The sequence below is a fragment of the Sphaeramia orbicularis genome, chromosome 10 (assembly GCF_902148855.1).
Source record: "Sphaeramia orbicularis chromosome 10, fSphaOr1.1, whole genome shotgun sequence".
Taxonomy (NCBI): domain Eukaryota; kingdom Metazoa; phylum Chordata; class Actinopteri; order Kurtiformes; family Apogonidae; genus Sphaeramia; species Sphaeramia orbicularis.
The window spans coordinates 6,737,207-6,755,453 of NC_043966.1; the positions used below are offsets into that span (position 1 = coordinate 6,737,207).

The 18,247-nt window shown below is 36.2% G+C and overlaps 1 protein-coding gene across 1 annotated transcript in view; it reads right to left on the reverse strand.

Annotated features, from left to right (window-relative positions):
* Positions 1–18,247, reverse strand: part of slit3 (slit homolog 3 (Drosophila)) — a 742,110-nt gene that overhangs the window by 176,430 nt on the left and 547,433 nt on the right. Inside the window, exon 7 of the mRNA XM_030145427.1 lies at positions 3,743–3,814. Within this exon, the coding sequence (XP_030001287.1) occupies positions 3,743–3,814 (72 nt within the window). The remainder of the gene's footprint in view (positions 1–3,742; positions 3,815–18,247) is intronic.

An 18,247-nucleotide genomic window follows, 5' to 3' on the forward strand; every position in this document is an offset into this window, starting at 1 on the left:
TCATTTTCAAGGAAAGAGCGCTAATGCCTAGGTCACAAAGATTCTTACGAACGATGGGTTTGTATGAATCTTCCAGTTTGTACGAAATCTGGAGTTTGTAGACATTCACGGAGGGAGCATGTCTACGATGTCCAGATTTGATACAAGCCTATCGTTCGTAAGAATCTTTGTGACCTAGCCATTAGCGCTCTTTCCTTGAAAATGACAACATCCGGTCTCAGAAAATGGAAAAAAAAAGAAAAAAAAAAGGAGTTTTTGGTCGTTTTTTCTATTTCTGTCAGGTGTTAACTTTTTTTTCATTAACAGGAAGAGAAAACAAAAAATCAGTTTTCTAAATTTGGTCGATCTGTTTTGACACTGAAAAAGAAAAACGCCTTGAAATTCAATTTTAATTCTTCTATTTTAAAGCAAAAATCTAATTAACCACTAGTTTTTCTTTAGTTTCTGAAGAGAAAATCCAAATACCAAAACATACACTGACCAAGATCCTGCCCATTGTTTCAGTCGTCATGTTGTCCTCCTTGAGAGGAACGCATTTGCTACCTCTGAATATTATCTCCATTATCATAGAATACATTAGGCAGAATACTAGCAAACCCATGATTGTCCAGCTCAAAACATGAAGTCAGTAACTTCCGGATCCTACCAAATCAGATATCAAAACTGTCAACATGAAACCTGACATTTAGTCCATTTGCTTATTTCCAATTTTTAATTTGTGCGTACAATCGAAATAATGAAAAAAAAAAACAAACAAACTCTTTTTTGATTTGTACATGAATAACAAAATAACAAGTCACTTTGTCGTTTTCCGATTGTGGATTCTCAACTGAATATGAAAAAAAACAATGACACACGGACTGGGAGGAAACCCCCATTCTACACATGATGGTTTGGCAGGATTCAACCCCAGTGTGGCCAGCAGGAATGCAACCAGCGGCCTCCCTCTCAGACACTCCCGGGGGATTATGGGTAGACTGAGACTCCCTTGAGATGTTGTGCCATCGCCTTGGCAACTGAAAGATGTTCACACAACCAAACCCACAAAAAAGACACAAACGAGTCAAAGTCTTTCCCTCCAATCAATACGAACTCATGATCGGGCCTTGGGTTCATCTCAGATCACGATTTGTGTGTGTGTGTTTTTGTGCGTGTTTGTATCTTTATACTGTGCTGACATCAGTGTAAGAGGTCCCTCCTAATGAATCAAAGCACATTGAACTATAGGGTCTAAACAAGCCTTTCTTGTGGTATTAATGAGGTTAGCATTACTCAAGTGGCTGTCTCTGGATCCATCTCTGTGTGTGTTTTTGTGTATATCTGTGTCTGTAATGGCCACATGATTATTCACAGTCATGAAACAATAGAAGAGTCGGTCTCTTATAATGGCGTGATTAAATGATTACACACAGACCCATAATGCCACACTGTGAGTGGCAGAGCCTATGTAAAGAGGGCATTAATGCATGTGGGGCATGTGTGCGCAATATGTGTTTTTGTGCAACCGCAGAGTGCATGCGTGTGTGTGTGTGTGTGTGTGTGGCTGGAGCACTGCAAAAATCTAAATGTTACCAAGTGTATTTTTCTCATTTCTAGTCAAAATATCTCATCACATTTCAAATAAGACATAATCACCTAAAGAGGAACTTTTCAGTGAGATAATAAGAACTGATTTTTAGACAATAGATCTGGAAAATGTTATTTCACTTGTTCCATTGACAGTTTTTTTTTGCTTAATTCATGATGTTTTTTTGCTTAATTCAAGCAAAAAAAAAAAAAAGTCGTCTCAAGGAGAATGACATGACAACTGAAAAAATGGGCAGGGTCTTCCATATATTGTTGTTTTGTCTAATACAGTGCGGCCATGGTAGACAATCTAAGTAGAAGCCACTTCACGGAACACATGAAGAAGTCAGTAACTTCCGGGTCAAACCAAATCGGATATCGAAAATATCAACATGAAACCTGACATTTGGTCCCTTTGCTTATTTCCAATTTTTAATTTGTTTATTGTTTATATGGATCCCCGTTAGCTTCCACCATAGTGGTGGCTAGTCTTCCTGGGGTCTGTTAAAATACAGATACAGTTACAAAACACATACATAAATAAAAACAAGTTTACAATTCATTGTTATCATCCGCCAGCTGAACATTTCATCTCAACACATAAACCTTAAAACATTTAAACTTTTATCTTTACAGCAACTTGGATTGTGAGAGTCAAAGCAATAATTTCCTGGATTCCGGGATTTCCTTGAGTAGTTCCTGTTTGAGTGTTTTTTTTTTTTTTTTTTTTGAATGAATATAAGCTTTTAGTGTGTTTGATGTATGAAAGTAACTTATTCCATAGATTGGACTAGATCTTGAAAATGTTATTTCAAGAAACCTTACCAAGATCATTTTCACTTTTTCCATTGGCAGATCTTTTTTTTTTTTAACCTCCGCCAAGGAGGTTATGTTTTTGCCAGAGTTTGTTTGTTTGTCTGTCCGTTAGTGTGCAACATAACTCAAAAAGTTACGGACAGATTTGGATGAAATTTTCAGGGTTTGTTGGAAATGGGATAAGGAAGAAATGATTACATTTTGGTGGTGATCGGGGGTGGGGGGGCCCACGGGGGGGGGCCACTGATCAGCCTTGGCGGAGGTCTGCGGTCTCCGAGTGCTTCTAGTTTTTTTTTTTCCTTCTTTTTAATTGGCAGATTTTTTTGCTTAATTCAATATTTTTTTTGCTTAATGCAAGCAAAAGAAATCTGCCAATGGAACAAGTGAAAATTATATTGGTATACTCAGTGCCAAAGAAAATGCAACACTTGAATGTGTTTTATTGTTCCTGAGCTGCATCAGTATGTTTCAGTTTCACCTGTATAAGATAATCCCAGACAATTTCTTAACAACCTGAGACGGGTTGAGCTATTGTCACGCTTGAATGAACTTGTCTGCATTCATAAGACTTGTTTTTCTCATTGCTCAGCGATGAACTGCTCAATTTAAGGAACTGTGGTCAGTTAAGGAGTGCTCATGTTCTGTATATAAAGCCAAGCTGAAAAGCACCAAAACCATTTGCAATAACTCAGCGATGCCCAGACTGACAGGTGACCACAGATGCCATGCTATGGGGCTCCTGGAGGCCGGAATCTCTGCTCGGCAGGTGGCGCTCCGTTTTGGATGCAATGTGTCCACCATAGTCAGGATGCAACAGAGGCATGAAGAAACTGGCTCAACTGCAGACAGACTTCGCCCTGGACGAGCACGTGTGACCACGCCACAGCAGGATCGCTACATTGAGCTGCAGCACCTCCAGGACCGCTTTGTGACTTTTGGTTTTGGGGGTCCTTGAGTTTCTTTCTTTATCCTTATTTTTTGTCAACAAATTTGGATGTGATTTTTTATTTTTACTGTATAGAACTGGCCTGTGATTAATTCCAAAGAGCTTATGGAATAAAAATCCTCATCGATTTAAAAAAATATAAGAATCTTCAAGTGTTGCGTTTTCGTTGGCACTGAGTATAAGATGTATTGAAATAACATTTTCCAGATCTATTGTCTAAAAATCAGTTCTTATATCTCACTGAAAAGTTCCTCTTTAGGTGATTATGTCTTATTTTGAGTGTGGTGAGATATCTGGACTAGAAATGAGAAAAATACACTTGGTAAGATTTAGATTTTTGCAGTGAGTGTATGTTAGTATTTATCTGTGTGTGTGTGTGTGTGTGTGTGTGTTTGGTGTTGGTTTTATACTCACAGCGTCCGCAGCTTGGGCATGTGGTTGAAACTGGACAGAGGGATGAGAGTGATGTTGTTGTTGTTGAGGGTGCTGGACATAGAAAAATGGGAAAGAAGAGAAAAACAGATTGTTAGAAAATTGAGGCTCCAATCACATTCACGGGTCTGGTGGTTAAACGTGGGCACAAAAGTCGAATCAAATAATATCCTAAATACGAACGCAAACACTCGTCTCCTTTTTCGTGACCTCTCTTTGGAAAAAAGGCAACAGATCTCAAAGACGGTGGGTTTTTTTTTTTTTTTTTTTTTTTGCATGGATTTACATCAGAGGTAATGTTCCCCAACCTGCTGGCCTGCACAGATACTTGGGGAAAATGTCTTATATAACAAATGTGAGGATGGAAAATCACACAAAGGGTATTATGTGAAACCTGTAACGGGGGGACACATGTAGACTCGGCTTTGTTTTGTGGGGAGACACGTCAACAATGTTTGGGAATCACTGTTTCTTCTTTTTTTTTTATATCATGAATAAAATCATTATCCGTCCACAAAACAGTTTACCAAATTGGACCAAGCTGCTTTCCGGTTCAAATGACGCTTATTATGTCGGAAAGCAGCAAGTCTTTAGCCGTACAAATGGTTTTAGTAGCATCTAAAACGACTGTAGGTTAAACGCCGTTAGGAGTAAAGGATCCGCTGTAGTTAACTTCAACGTTATTTACATCAACAGTTAAAGAGGCTGATCATGGACCATATGGTGGAAAAAACACTGAAGCCCAGTTTGATTCACTTATAATCACAATTTCACCCTGTTTTTTTTTACCTGTCTACATGAACTATTTTGACTGTTTTCTTGTGTAATATAAGCAACATGTGATTCACAATTCTAATCTATGTCTTTGCTGTTTACATGGACTTTTGTGAATGTTTCTTTAGTAAAATCATATGCTGTATATGTGCAATATCAAATGCAAATGCAATTCAAACAATCCTTATCAGTGTGGTTTGATAAATTACTATCATTTTCTACTTAGGAAAGGTTATTAAGTGCGTTATAAGGAACAGTAGATGAGCAGTGACCGGCAATATCTCATACTGGAATGGATTAAAGCTGTTTAGTGATTAATATTTTCTGATATTGTGAAATTGTCAAAGTTATTTGCTTATTTATTTGTATGTTCTGTTGGCTACTCTTGACATGACTTGTTTTTATTGTTGTTGGAAAGCAAAAAAAAAAAACAAAACAAAACAAAAAAAACAACAAAGAAAAACAGAAAATAATACTAAGTAAAATGCAGAACAAGTAGAAACAATCATAATGACTCACAACAAACAAGCAAATGTGTTAACATCTGATTTTTTCAATTCCCATTGGGCAGTTAATCAAATTCATGTGACATAAGATACGATAAGATATGTAGAAAAAAATACACGAGTGAAAAATGAAAAATATTTAGAGGAAATCCATATTATTTATTATAACATATTTCACAGCCCTACAATGCTGCATGATATACAGAATAAGGAATAATTATATAATTTTATATTATTTACCAGAATTTTAACAGTATTCATATTGACTCGTTTTTGTGTTAGGCTTAGATTCACAGTTTATGTTGAGAACAGGATTATTTGCTTTGCTTTTATTCCCAATTTATGGCATAATTAAGAGAAAATACAGATTTTTTTTTTTTAGAAAGATAATGCAACAGTATTGCTTTGAACTACACTATCATGAATTCAGATTTTGTTATGATAGCTGCTGTATGTCAAACAAATATCATTAATCATTACAGGAAAAAAAAAAATGTTTCATTCATAATTTTTAGGAATAAAACTGATTACAGGAGTTTTTCCTTCTAGTATTTTGAGAATGTTGCAGTTCACCCCCAGCCTCCAGACCTCTAAATCCATTTGCTCTGATTTCAGATGACGTTCCGACCATTTCACATTAAATTTATGAACCAGACCTGTGTCTAAACAGTCAGCAGCTACCGATCAGTTTTCATTTCCAGGCTTTTATACCTGACGTACACAGCCCAGATGGACATTCGTCGTCCTGTACTCGTCGGACCATCCCTCGGTCTAATGTTATTATCTTTGTAGATCAGTGTGTTTATGAGACAGCCCTACTCTGCTGTGAGTTTTGTGGTTTCTCCGTTTTCAGCGTTGAAGTTCTTATTGATCTAAATTGTCCGTAGAGACCGCTGTAATGGACGAGTATATGCAGTATATAAGTAAATATATAAGTAAAAACGGCCTCATCTTGACAAGACACTGCACTGGTGAATTCTGACCTTCGAACTGGGGAGTCGTTATTGTGCCAAGTCATCACCGAGAGTTTTAAGTCATCATTTATTGACGCACACCCTCTCAATCTGTGCTTCTTCCATCTCTAACTCATAAGCAGGTCACCGCTGTCTGTAGCTATTAGCTTACTCATAAACTACACTCTGTCTCATATGTAGTATCGACCTAAAGTGGAATGAAAAACAAGGTTGACTGTCATTACAACCAAACACACACACACACACATACACACAGGCAGTCCCACTCAGTGTTGTAGAAACACAATGCCTATTGATTCCCAGTGTTTTTCATGTACAGAAATGGAGACAGAAATGAGAGCGGTGGGGGAAAAAAGGCAGAAAAATGGCTGTTCCATCAAAGCCATGCACAGGAGGATCAGATTGCACGGACGGGCTAAAGCTGCATATATGAAACAGTCGGAGGGTGGGGAAGAACACAAGCAGGTCCCGCAAGACTAAACAATCGTACACACATCATAAGAAAGTACAGTTCAACACCGCACATGCCTGGACAGAGACATACAACTCACAATGAACAATACGGACATGAAACGCAGGAAAAGTTAAAGCAGCTAAGCCTCAGTTTGAACCAAATGACTGTTTCCTGCTGTAATCGCATGAGGAATGTGTAAAAACAAAATCAACCTTCTGCAACACTTACACTTGAAATTAACCCTTTCATGGATTAATTATGAGAACCTTAATCAAGATACTTTTCCTGAGTGATTTTATTCCTCTTTAGGCATGAAAAAAAAAAGGAACATTTTTATGAGCCTATTTTTCATGGAGTTGCAAAAATGTCCACTCAGCTGAAGAAGCAAAGAAACATGGATTTACTGATATACTGCATGAAAACTATGAAATAAAAACCCTTTTTAATGCTGCTAATCTGATGTTTTTTCACATTTTAACATACCTGCATGGAGATAATTTGCATTTTAAAAAAACCCCAAAAAACAAACAAAAAAAAAACAACCTTTTTGTTTAAAAAACAAAATAGTTAATCACAGTCTAACAACAATTAGCTTTTTTTTTTTTTTTTTTACACTCAAACATGTTTCTGCAGATCAGGTTTATCTAGATCAGCAAATTTACAGTAATGGTGTGAATTACAGTGTATGGGATGATGCATAAGCGTATCCACTGTGTTGGCTGATATGGAACTAAAACAACAAAATCCATAAATATATAAGAGAACAGCTTTGAACAGCTGTCCACTGTAGTGGCCACTATGCATGAAAGGGTTAAATACATTAACTATTGCATATAATGAACCCACTTTTGTGGTGGTTCCCAAATGAATTTTTCCTCCATATTTAACCTTCCCTAAGTGATTTTTTTTTTTTTTTTTTTTACCATTTATTGTAATATTATCTTGTGTATTTTGTGTTTTTTTTCAGTGAAAATCAGGTGTTTTCCTACATTTAATTTAATAATCATAAGTAAACTCTTTTCAATCTTATCTTTTAAATGCACTTTTTATTTTAATGTCTTGCTTTACTCTATTTTAATTTAATTTCAATGTATGATTTTTATATAATTAATGTCCTTCTTTTATTCTGTGAATGCATTTTAAAATCACGTTTTATCTCTTATGATTAATGTGTTTTTTCCCTTTTTTGATTTTAATGTAATCTCACTGTCTTGCTTTTTTTTCCCTCTCTCTCTCATCTGTGTTTATTTTCTGTTTTTTATGCCTTTGTAAACCATTTTGAGTTACCCTGTGTATGAACAGTGCTATACAAATTAATAATATAATAAAAAATATTGAATCAAGCAAAAAAAAAAAAAAAAAATTGAATTATGCAAAAAAAAATCTTGAATTAAGCATAAAATATCTTGAATTATACAAAAAATCTTGGATTAAGCAAAAAAAAAAAAAAAGTCTGCCAATGGAACAAGTGAAAATTAATTTGGTAACATTTCCTGAAATAAGATTTTCAAGATCTTTTGTCTAAAAATCAGTTCTTATATCTCACTGAAAAGTTACTCTGTAGGTGATTATGTCTTATTTTAAGTGTGATGAGATATTTGGACTAAAAATGAGAAAAACACACTTGGTAAGACTTCGATTTTTTCAAGTGATAAAAGCAGTTCTGGCTCTTTATGAGTTAAATTATCCAATGACATACACATTCATACACAAATAAACTTGCCTTTCCAAATCATGTAGATGTTCATAAAAGCTCGTAGTAAAGTTGATGGTTATTATATCAAAAACACAGAAAACTGAAGAAAAAGTGACTTTTTCAGTAAAATCTATCGTTAACTGAACATAAACCCAGTGTGTCCATCCACTGTCATCGATCCAACTCCATGGGTTTTACTGGTGAATAAATGTTGTAGAAGATGACGGTGTTTCCACGGTAACTACTTAGCCTCTGAACGTCCAAATGGGTCATATCTGATGACCATGAAAAGACGACAAACTGTATTTTACACCAATTTATTGACATGTACTGATAGGATGAGTGGATCAACAGCTTTTAAACAGATGGTGAATGTTTGGGTCTTTATGAGTTAATATGCAACAATTCTATACAATAACACTTTATCGGGCAAGTGACTACTTTTGGTAATTTCCACACACATTTCCAGACAGTGACAGCACCAGTTACAGTGAGAACAGTGAGTCAACAATCTCCAGTCAAATGGGGTCTATGTTGTTCTAATGTTCTGAAATACAGGTTCCTTTCACATTACATGTATGTTTCTTGTATTTTCAATATATAATCCTTGGATTTATTTATTTTTTTGCCACTCGTGGGCAAGCAACCAAATATATTCACTTCATTGGCTTTAATTTTCTGAATGACAAGTAAAAAATATTGAAAAATTTCACAAAAGTAATAGAGTCTTGTTATGTTCTCCAATAACACACTAAGGTTGAAATTCAGAACTTCAGAGTATTTCTATGAATTACTTATATAGGGTTAATAATAATAATAATAATAATAATAATAATAATAATAATAATAATATTAACACTGGTCAACAACAAATTTATTGTTTAAGTTTTTTGAGCTGATTTAGGATCATTTTGGTGCTGAATCCAAAAATCACATTAATTTTGCTCAATCAGGTCAACTTTCTGAACTATGCTACATATTGGCTTTTTAACATTTTTGCTTACATTTATGGGCATTTTCACATCATATGATACAAAATTCTTTCATATTTCTTGCAATAAACTAATTCTGAAGATTTTACTTTTGCCAATTTATGATTAATGTTTTTTTTAATATTACAGGTGAATGAAATGGTTTTGACTAGAAGATCTTGCAAAAATAAGCCTGACGTATTCTGCTACAGTTTGTAACACTTAATAAATACATCCTGTTAGAAAATGATTTTTTTTTCTCTTAAAACCTATTTTGGGTGAGAACTATATAAAAAAAATCAACTGATAAAGTCATAAAAATGTAATCAATTTTGTGAGAAGATCAAATTTTTCAAAATCAAATTAGCCAAAAAACCTGACCTGATTGAGAAAAACAGATGTCATTTTTGGATTTAGCGGTGCAAAATGGTCCTAATTCAGTTGAAAAAACCTAGACAACTTGCAAAAAACATTTTTTTGTAACCCAGTGTAATAATAATACTTTTCAATCGATAGCTTCAGAAAAAAAACGAAAATTAGGAAAAACTGCACAACTGGCATAAGGTGATTTTTTTTTCTTTTACGTGGAAAAACAAGTAATTGAGAGCTGGGATTTCTAAAATTTATATTACAGCATAATTTTTCTGGTGGCTCGCAGAAGCCAACATCAACACAACCCTTTGCTTTGTTTTTGCCCAAGTTTCATGGATCATTAATTTCACTGGATAGAAAAAGGAGCTAGTTTACTTTACATATCACCCGAAACCTTGTGTATTCAAAGAGTCATTGTTTCAGGAAGAACGAAAACGGAGCGATCATTTTTTATAACCCAAACCCATTCATTATTCGCATTTGACGATGTGTTTTTAATGCTTCTGGACAAGGACGAGGTCAGCTTTCTCTTTGAAAAATGACCCGGATTAAAATTAGAGGGATTTCTTTTTTTTTTTTACAACTGCAACATGTTTATTCACAAACATAGAGCGCGACCGCAGATTCAGGAAAATCAAGGCAGGTTTGTTTTAGATGGGCCGCTGTCGTCACAACTGTTGGACGAAGGCTCATTACCGGAGCTTCGCTGTGTTTTTACTAACACCCACTCGCTCTTAAAATAGACTGTTTTCGCTTCACATTGTTGACGTTCTACTTTTCTTTCTCTTTAATTCTCTTTCCTTCCGATTCTCTTCTACATTTTCCTCCTTGCCAGTGCAGCCTCAGTGGCCTTGGTAGACGGATTAAGTTTCACACTCACACACACACATCAGGAGTGCTGCTATGGTCAGCGCTGTCAGGGGTGATTCCACCCAGTATATATAATTTAATTGTGGAATAACAATAATTTCCCTCTGCAATTTCCCTGTCAGTTATTCTCCCACTCACTCCGCTCACCCCCCTCTACATCTCTCCGCTTTAATAAAAGTAGTGACTGGGCCGACTTAAGCCAAGATAAACACTAAAAACATCATTTAGAGGTCCACAACTGTGTTTTATACTGCGGCCATTTTTCCCAGCTTATTTTACACGCCTCTGGCCAAGGCTGCGCTCTTAAAAAACTGCACATTCTCTTAGAAGTAAAGTGATTGTAATGAATGTGTACTTTTTTGGCAGAGAGAGGAATTACAGCCTGGAGTTAACCATTTAATATTTCAGAGACGCAGACGACCCGGGACTACTTGGTAAAGGAACACGTTGGACCCAAAGTGAGTTTATTTAAGGCGCTTTTTCGATGGGATACATGTGGACATGAAGCTGAATCATGTCATGTCATGATTTTTAATGGGGTTAATATGACCAGGACATGACAATAAAGACGTTTTAATTGAGTTTCTGGGAGTTTTCTCTGAGTTTTACAGCTGACATATCACTGCTGGCTTGTTTTTGGTCCAGTTACAAATGCAAGTTTGACATTTTAAAGGTTTAACATCTAACGCATGCCATGTGGAGATATTTACTGCACATACTGTAATTACTTTTTTATTTCCAACTTGTGAACAGATCATAATATATGTGAAAAAATGAGCACCTCGCCCCAATTTCTCAGTTGCCTACACTGATGATAACAGCTGGAAAATGGAGACCGTTTACTTCAAGTATTGCCTGAAACTGAGATAGTGTTATATACAGGGTGGGGAAGCGAAATTTACAATATTTTGAGGCAGGGATTGAAAGACAGTGTATGACCAATTAGTTTATTGAAACTCTTGAGAATTTATTTGCCACAAGAAAACTGACATAATAGAAAATGTTTTTATTCTATGTGTCCTCCTTCTTTCTCAATAACTGCCTTCACACGCTTCCTGAAACTTGCGCAAGTGTTCCTCAAATATTGGGGTGACAACTTCTCCCATTCTTCTTTAATAGTATCTTCCAGACTTTCTGGTAATAGTTTTGCTCATAGTCATTCTCTTCTTTCCATTATAAACAGTCTTTATGGACACTCCAACTATTTTTGAAATCTCCTTTGGTGTGATGAGTGCATTCAGCAAATCACACACTCTTTGACGTTTGCTTTCCTGATTACTCATATGGGCAAAAGTTTCTGAAAAGGTATGGATAATAGTGTTAGGTATGATTATGACATCAGTATATGTTTGGTTTCAAAACAACTGACGTAGTGCCTGCTGAGAAAAAACAACTAAATGTTCATTGTAAATTTTGCTTCCCCACCCTGTATGTATATGTATCTTCGTAGTTCAGTGTTTTATAAATGGTTTTAGAACTGACTTTTACTGTTTTATGTATATCTCTGGTGTGGATATGTAATAATAATAATATAATAATAAACTTTATTTGTAGAGCACCTTTCATACAGAAATTGTAGCCCAAAGTGCTTCACATTGATTGAAAAAAATACAATATTAAAATACATTTAGATTTGATTAGAAATACAATAAAATAAAAATAAATATAAAAACAGCGCACATTAAAATATTTGATTATGTATAGAATTTATGTGATATATGAATATATCACATACCACCAGTACCACATATATAGAATATATGTGGTACTGATTTCAATTTTGTGTTACTTCTGCTGCTGTTGTCTTGGCCAGGACAAACTAGAAAAAGAGATTTTTTTTTTTTTTTATCTCGATGAGCTTTTTTTTCTAGATAAAGGTAAAAAAAAAAAAAAAGAAAGAAAGAAAGAAAGAAAAGAACCAACTAGCAAGAGTCAGTGACTCCTTTCCATAAAATGTCAAGTGAAGTTTTGAAAACTTGCAAAAATGAAAATGTAAATTGTGTGCCCTTATATAAAAGCCTTTTTATTGAATAATTTAGGTTGTGTTGCAGGCAGGTGGCGCTGTAGGCTATGTCACACATGGCTCTATTTAGAAGAAGAGGCCTTTCATCTAAAATGGTTCAAATGTCTGTTTTCATGGATAAGACAAAGGACTAAACCACAGTGAGACATGTTTTCACTCTTTATCTGAATATATTTGTTACATCAGAGTTTTTTCCAAAAAGGTGTTTCCATTTTTGGGTATTTGCTCTTCTGTGAACAGCAACAATAAACACCTGAAGTCTGAAAAAAAAAAAAAAAAAATTGCAAAATTAAGGAATCATTTTACAATTTTGCTAAGTTTTAGAGGAAACAGTCATTGGAAAATAGAGGCATCTCATCCCATTTTAATCATGCCTGTTGTGTTTCAGGTGCAGCTTGTGATGAAGCTGCACCTGAGACATTACAGCCAGATGTCTAAACCAGTGCATGACCTGCAGTAGATGGAGGTCACCACCCATACCTTTGGGGGACAAACCAGACCGGCGTATAGACAAAACCACATTATCATTCTCAACTGGTGGGTCACAACCAAAAGAGTGGGTCACAAACCCGTTTTCAGTGGGTTGTGGGCCTTTGCCTGGGCAAAAAATAATGTTAAGAAACACTAATTGCAGTTTATTAATTGAAATAATTAATTAGTGTGTTAAAAATGGTTGTTACTGAAATGTTCGGAGTGTTATGTCAGCTTTATGATCATTCTTGAATAAGTGACTGAATGCACTTTTAATTTTTAACTGATTACACTTTTCAGTTTTGGTTAAAACAGACCTAATTTAGTGTTAAAGGGAATATTTCCGTCTTTAGCATCATCACTAAGGATGTGAATCGATAAGAATTTAACGATTCTGATTCCATGATTGATTTTGCTTATCGATCCAATTCCTTATCGATTCTTTTATCGATTGTTTCATTTAAGACACTTTGCTAATTTCTCTGTCTCCCGTTTTGTGCACCTCATTTCCTTTCCCCTACCTTCAGAAACTTTTATTTGAGGGGGCAGGGTGTTTTTTTGGGCCTGGATGACGGCCTGGTGTTTGCTCTGCCGCTACATTCACAAGCGTCGCTAAGTAGTGCATCAAATACGTGACATTCCTGTAAATGAATCACATGCTGCGGACAAATGTTTGAACATACTGGAGGGATTTTACCCTTTTGAAGAAACGGAAGCTTTGACAGAGTTACAAGTAGCCCTGGTGTCATCTTTTTGGACCGTTTCTGCCTTAATGCCATGTTGGTTATGTGCTGACCAAAACACTGACTCATTGACCATGTGGAATTCAAAACTATTCATTCATTCATTCATTATCTGAACCCGCTTTATCCTCACTAGGGTCACGGGGGTCACTTGGAGCCTATCCCAGCTACATAGGGGCGAAGGCGGGGTACACCCTGGACAAGTTGCCAGTTCATCGCAGGGCTCCAAACTATTCAAATAATGTATAAAGCAAAGAATAACTTCCTGCCAGGCAATATTCAAGAAATGTTTTGTGAAAGAGAGGGAGGCTATGATTTAAGGGGAAAGTTAAATTTAATGACTCACAAAGTACGAACTAGGTTAAAAAGTTTCTGTGTCACCATTTGTGGAGTAAAATTGTGGAACAAATTGTGTGTGGAGATAAAACAAATATCAAACATAATTCAGTTTAAAAAAAGATATAAAAAAATGATTCTTGAGAGGTACAGTATTTAAGAATGAAAATGAGGCCTTTTTGTTTATGGATGATGTTGTACTGATAAATCTGCTGTAATTATTGAAGAGAATGGTTGAATTGTTGAGTCTGTTTGTATGACTGTACTACCATGAACATATTGCTGGGTGTAATTCAGTTACTGCATTATGTATTTGTTGTGGTTTGATGTTAAAATTAGGAAAATATTATTGTTTGACTCTTGTATCAAGTTCATGATAAAGGTGTAAAAGCACTGAGGGGTAGGATTAAATAAGTTTATACTTCTTCCTACTCCTTTTCGACCATGCAAAATTCAGACTTGTATGTGCTTGGAGATAGAATCTGTCCATTTTAACGTTTTATTTTGTTTTTATTTTGTTTTTTTGGTTTTTTTTTGCATGTTCGAAATAAATAAAGACAATACAACAACGCAGCGTGCATGTGATGTCATCATGCATGTGCAATAAAGGTGGAATCGATATGCAGAATCATTAAGCAGGCAGGCAAATGACTCCAAGGAATCGAGCTACTGGGAACCGGTTCTCAAAAAGAACTGGTTCTCCATTCCCATCCCTATGCATCACCTGCTGGTCAGTTTGGTTTATCATTAAACTTGTCTTTTGGCATAATGTGATATTCTGTATTATCTCAGGTTCAAAACCATCTTTTCATTAACCTGTTAAACCCTGACCATATTTTCAGGAGAAAAACGCCTAAACAGACATCCCCAAAGTAAATGGAGAATTACTTCACAATAATAAGGTTCATATGGATGTTCTTGGTGTCTATGGACATTTAGAGACCTCACAGAATCTATTCCCATTGTCTAAAATATTGTATCTATTACTATGTCTGAGTAAACTGTAACAAACTAAAAGAAAAATTAGAATTTTTTATCCTCGCCTGTTTTTTTCCGGCTGGATTGACGATGATATGTATAAATTAATTGTTCGTGTCGGAGATTTTTAATAGCATATATTTCACCCCACAAAGATTAAAAATCATGTTTGAACATTAAAGTTTGCACTAAAATACACTTTTGATGTACTTTTATTAGGGTCTAAACTTTGAGCAAAAGTTGAAAAAACATCCATTGTCCTGATTTATTTTATTTTTATAGTAGATGAATATTAATATGATTTTTTTCGGCCCGTGGGCGGGCTGATAGGGCTACAGGGGTTATTAAATAAACTTGAGAAGTTTAACTGTTATCAGTTTGCGTCGTGGCTTGTCATTGAGGGGTGAAAGTGGGTCCTGAAGGCAGACCAGTAGAGAGTGGCTGATGTAAAGAATATACTTCCACAACCAACACTTAAAGCTCTACCTACCGATGTGTCATATCTCACAGCACTTAGTAAAAGCTTGAACATGAACAACCCGCCTCCCTCCAAAGCCCCGCCCCCTTCCCTCTGCCTGAGCTCTGAGGCTCCTCCTCCTGTCTCCTCCTCTCACCTGGTGCGCGATGGAAACAGAGGAGGAAGCAGAGGCGGAGGTCCGGTCCGTTTTGGCGTGTCCGTGGACCCCTCCCTCAGTAATCAGATGCATCATCCACCTGCCCGCGGCTCCTGTTCCATCAGTAGACCTGGTCTGTACAGTACTGGGTCAGTGTCTTCACTGCAGTGCCCAGGGGATGGGCGCGCGCACTGTGAACACGCGGCCTCCGCGAATTTTCCGTGGACATTTGAGGTTTCATAGTCCATACATTTATCATCCTACATCATCTTACATGTGTGACACCATGTACATGTACCTGTATGAGTCCCACCGTCAGAAAAGCTGAGCTTTATGCAGACCTGTTCAGTCCAGTACAGCTGACTTCCGGACTTTTATCCTCATCCCTCATTCATCAGACTCCCGTTTGTGCCCCTCAGTTGTCGTTTCTGTTCATAAATCCGTTTTTTCCCTTCCACATGTGCATGTCAGTTCTATCCAAACACATCCTAAACAGCAGACTGTGGTCAGTGACAGGAGAAGCAGCGCCAGTGAAGCATCAGATTCAGAGGAACACATATCAGATGTGAGACGGAGATAATGGATCGGATGCTGGACGGCCGTAATAGATGATTGACAGGAGGCTCAGTCAGGTTCGGCCAATTATTTTATTCGGACCGACTAAAATGATTGGTCAGACTTTTATCAGAAATATATGAGAACTAAACATTTTTGAGTTTCAATACCTGGTGGATTTCTTTTACATTTTAGTTTGACACACACTTATTAGGAGCATTTTAAGATGACAAAAGAAAAGTGTAAAAATGCCACATCATCCGGTAGAGCTTTAAGCAAACACACATTTACAACTGAACTGCACCCTCATGACAGATTAAAGCCTCTGAGTCTGATCCGTCCACTATTATCCACGGTGTCCACAGGTTGGACTACACGAACATGGTGTGTCTGAGTGTTGTGTTGTCCGTTTGTTGTGTGGGTGCGGATATTTTGTCAAATACAAAGGAACAAAATACCCATTGAGAAAAACATCTGTGTTAGTGCGGACAGGGAGTGATCATGTTTTTTATGTCGAGGACTGGGGTCAGGTTTAGTGTGAAAAAGCAGAAGTGAGTCATTGAAGAAGTCAGATGTAAAACATGAGGGTTTTTGTGGAAAAATGACCCAAATCCTCTACGTGGACATCAGTCTAAAGGCTATAATCATGGTTGTCAGAAACCAAGACCTAAGTCCACTAACGTCAACAAACGACCAGATCCAAGCCCAACACAGACTCCAACAGGAACTTCATATAAGCACAGTTTACACTTTAAACCTCTAACTGAATGTAGCTGAACACTAATTGTCTCATAGAACATATTTCGAACACAAACTCCGACTAAACGACCATCTGACTGTACGTAAACCTGTCACTTCTACAAATGGATTTTCCAGTTTCTTTTGTTTTCTGGTGTAAAGTATCCACGTCTCCCAGATGGGGACTTTCCACTGGTTTTTCACCCACCACACCACCTTACAACAGCCGAAACTTCGTAATGCTGCAGCCTTGACAGATCCCAACACACCGAACTGTACTGACTCCACAAAACCGCACAGTGCGAACCGGAACATTGGCTGTGTGGTCAGAAACCCATTTACAAATGTTTCACAACTGATGTTATATGGTTAGGGAAAATACTTTGTGTACTGTGTATAAGCATCCAACGCTGCAGCTGTTTCCAAAGTCATGACGTGATGTTTTGAGTGGGAAAGCTTTTATTTTCGCAGACCTTTCACTGATGGGTTTTATTGCTGCTTCCAGAACTGATTTTACTGTTGATGTTGCTTCATATATTAGAGTCAGAGTCAGGATTCAGCTCCACATTAACAATAATTTAACCCATAAAGACCCAAACATTTATCACCGACCAAAACCATCTACTGATCTAAACTGTTTCATACCAGTTGATCCACTAATTCTATCAATATATGTAAATAATTGGTGTCAAATGCAGTTATTCATCTTTTCATTTGGACGATCAGAGGCTCCATAGTTACCATGGAAACACAGTCATGTTCTACAACACTGTTTCATCAGTAAAACCCACGGAGTCGGATCAATGACAGTGAATAGGAATGCTCGGTTAATGTTCAGTTAATGATAGATTTGACTGAAAAGTCACTTTTTTATGCAGTTTTCATATAATAACCTTCAACTTTAATCTGAGCTTTTATGAACATCTACATGATTATTCAATTAAATACAGGAAAACACCAGATTTATACTGATAAAATGGAAAATACAGAGGATAATATTACAAGTAAATGCTGATAAACCACTTACGAAAGGTTAATTATAGAGAATATTTCATTTGGAACCTGACATCACTGGAAAAAAAATCAAAATCTTACGAAGTGTATTTTTTTCAATTCTAGTCAAAATATCTCATCACACTTAAAATAAGAAATAATCACCTAAAGAGGAACTTTTCAGTGAGATATAAGAACTTATTTTTAAACAATAGATCTTGAAATTCAAAAAAAAAAAAAAAGACATAAGACATAATCACCTACAGAGTAACTTTTCAGTGAGATATAAGAACTGATTTTTAGACAAAAGATCTTGAAAATCTTATTTCAAGAAATCTTACCAAAATAATTTTCACTTGTTCCATTGGCAGATTTTTTGCTTAATTCAAGATTTTTTGTGTAATTCAAGATATTTTATG